This window comes from Tupaia chinensis, unplaced genomic scaffold, assembly GCF_000334495.1.
Source record: "Tupaia chinensis unplaced genomic scaffold, TupChi_1.0 Scaffold000520_1, whole genome shotgun sequence".
NCBI lineage: Eukaryota > Metazoa > Chordata > Mammalia > Scandentia > Tupaiidae > Tupaia > Tupaia belangeri.
This window is the reverse complement of record NW_006160033.1, coordinates 157,219-159,730: the sequence shown is the minus strand read 5'-3', so window position 1 is coordinate 159,730 and position 2,512 is coordinate 157,219. Positions and strand designations below refer to the sequence as shown.

At 47.7% G+C, this 2,512-nt stretch overlaps 1 protein-coding gene across 1 annotated transcript in view; it reads right to left on the bottom strand.

Moving 5' to 3' along the window:
* Positions 1 to 1,374: 1,374 nt before the first annotated feature.
* Positions 1,375 to 2,512, bottom strand: part of DUSP5 (dual specificity phosphatase 5) — a gene marked incomplete at its 5' end in the record, with an annotated part of 10,873 nt that continues 9,735 nt past the window's right edge. Inside the window, 1 exon segment of the mRNA XM_014590996.2 lies at positions 1,375 to 2,512. Coding sequence (XP_014446482.1) covers positions 2,456 to 2,512 — 57 coding nt within the window.

Here is a 2,512-nt window from a genome sequence, read left to right as displayed (position 1 = left end):
GTGGCATAAATCCTGGCCAGTTCCCTGTTCTTCCAGATCAGGATACAGGCCCCAGGAGTTAGGCTGGGGCAGGGAGGACCCAGCCATGGAGAGAAGTTGAGATTGCTTCTTCCTTCTTCCCTCAAAGCAGAGGAAATCACGCAGGAGGCAAGTGCATTCAGCCTTAAGCTCATTCATTGAGGGGCTCGCCTTGGAACTCTGGAGGGAATTATCTGGGATTAGTTGTAAGGGTGACAAGAAGGGGCAGGCACTGCTGGAAAATCCTCACCCAGTTCATTCCCACCCCTGGCCAAGCACCAGCATGTCTGGGACTCCAAGTGCCCTGGGGGGAGGGGGCTGGCCTCAAGATAAGACTCTAGATTTGCTGAAATATTGTCTCACAAATAAGCAGCTTTGGGACTAACTCAGTTCACTTCCCTTCATAGATGCGGAATCTGTGGTTCGAATCACTCCCTCTGGCTAAGGCCCTGGGGGTAAAGAGCCAGGAGTGGACAGATACTCTGACCATCTCACACCCCTGCCACCCCCCATGGAGCCGAAGGACTTCTCTCCCAGGTTAGTTTAGGTAGTTTAGGGACCCCGTAGGTTAGAAAGCAACATTCTGTTTCATAGTTAAGATCACTAACTTGGCCCAGCCTAGAGGTATACTGGGGTAACACACTGAACTGCAGGGCTGGAAACCACATGGCTGGCTACACCACATGGCCGATTCCAGTTGGCTTGAAACATACTAGGTATGGGGGCTGGCAGGTGACATGGTGGTTAAGGGAACTGGACCACATGGCTGACTGCAATTCAAGTCCCGAACCTGGCAGCTTGGTTTCTCAGTTTTGCTCTCTCACTCTGTCCCTCTCTGGTCAAATTAAAATAAGTAAATAAAGTTAAAATAAAAAGTAATTCTTGGGGTTGGCAGGTGGTGTGATGTGATGGTCAAGGGCGCTGGCCTCTCAAATGGCCGACCATGGTTTGAGTCCCAGACCTGGCAGCTTTCTTTCCCTCTGTCCCTCTCTGGTCAAATATAAAGAAATAAAGTCAAGTAAAATAATTCTTTAAAAAAATAATAATAATTCTTAAAAAAAAATAGAAAAAGAAACATACCAAGCATGAATGTGCACCGAAGATGCATATTCATTCAGACGGCTGGGGAAAAGCGGATTGTGATGTGAGGAGCCCCCGTCAGGTGCGCTTCTCTCATGCACACACATGCACTATCATAAATAAAACAAATACATTTTGAAGAGAGATCACCAACTCTCAAGCAGACACACAGCCTCACACCTATGGCTGCACATCAACCGCCATCATCCTCGTGTTCATTTGGAAACACACCCGAGTGAGGCAGGCTGGGGTCTTTGCAAACAACACAAAGAAGTATTTTTTTTTCCCTTTTACTATTTTTATTTTGCACTATAAAAAACAACAACAATGACGACGACGACCAGTCACATACTGCTTTTCTTCACATTCACATGGGTTTTAGGAAAATTATTGCCTTTTCCCCTGGAGAAATAACCTACAAACCAAAAAGTAGTACCACATTGCAAAATCTGCAAACCCTAGAAGTCAATAGCTTGAAGACAACCCCCAGGGGCGGGAAGGAAAACAAGGGTCACGGAGATCGGACACCAGCACACAGAAGGACAGCAAGCTGAGGAAACAATGGTTTTTAACACCACCAACCCGGAACGCACAGTAGGCGCCCTCTTTCTCCTGACACCCACGACCACCCCTGCAAAAGGGGTGCCTTCTGGTCTATGATCTGAAAAGCTCTTTTCAAATGACACAAGAGTTGTTTAGAGGAGAGGCGCCACGAGACAGGTTCAAGTATGAATATGAATCATGCCAAAGTCCAAGGTCAGGGAAGAACCCACAGTGAAAAGAAACCCAGAAGAGTCAATGTCTCGTCACTTCCATCGATTGCCTTCTTTGGACCCAAGAGGGAATCTCGAAAACAGTCCAGGGTTCAAACCAGCATAGACCTCGCATCTCTATAAACCCAGCAGGGTTTCTTTCCCGACGACATGGTGATCAGCTTATGCCCTGAAGCAACAGAGACAGACACTGAGACTGCCAAAGTTCAAAAATTAAGGTGGAAATTGTGCTTCCTTCAAAATGAATTGGCTTCGAAACGGCCTTTTTCCTGGTCCAGCAACTTCTTTCTCCCACGTTGCTGCAGGTGTTTGTTTATTTATTTATTGCCTTACGCTTGAAATGAAAAGGCGAACTTTGAGGTGCAAGGACTGGGCCGTCCTGAGAGGGCGGGAGGGTCTGGAAGTACAGTAGTCAGCACACGCTGTGCTCGCATAATGGCTTGGCCTTCCTTCGGTCCCGAGAACCGATCCCCGAGGTCAGTCTGAAGTCTTGTTTGCAAGCCTGCTGACCACTCGTTATCTCACTGGGGCAGCGTGACAGAGTGAGGTCTTCAGTATTGCACAGGTATGAAATGTCCACGAGTTTAAAAAGCAAAAATCACAGTTGCTCTTGGGGCTGGGCTGGTTTCCCTGTCCCAGTT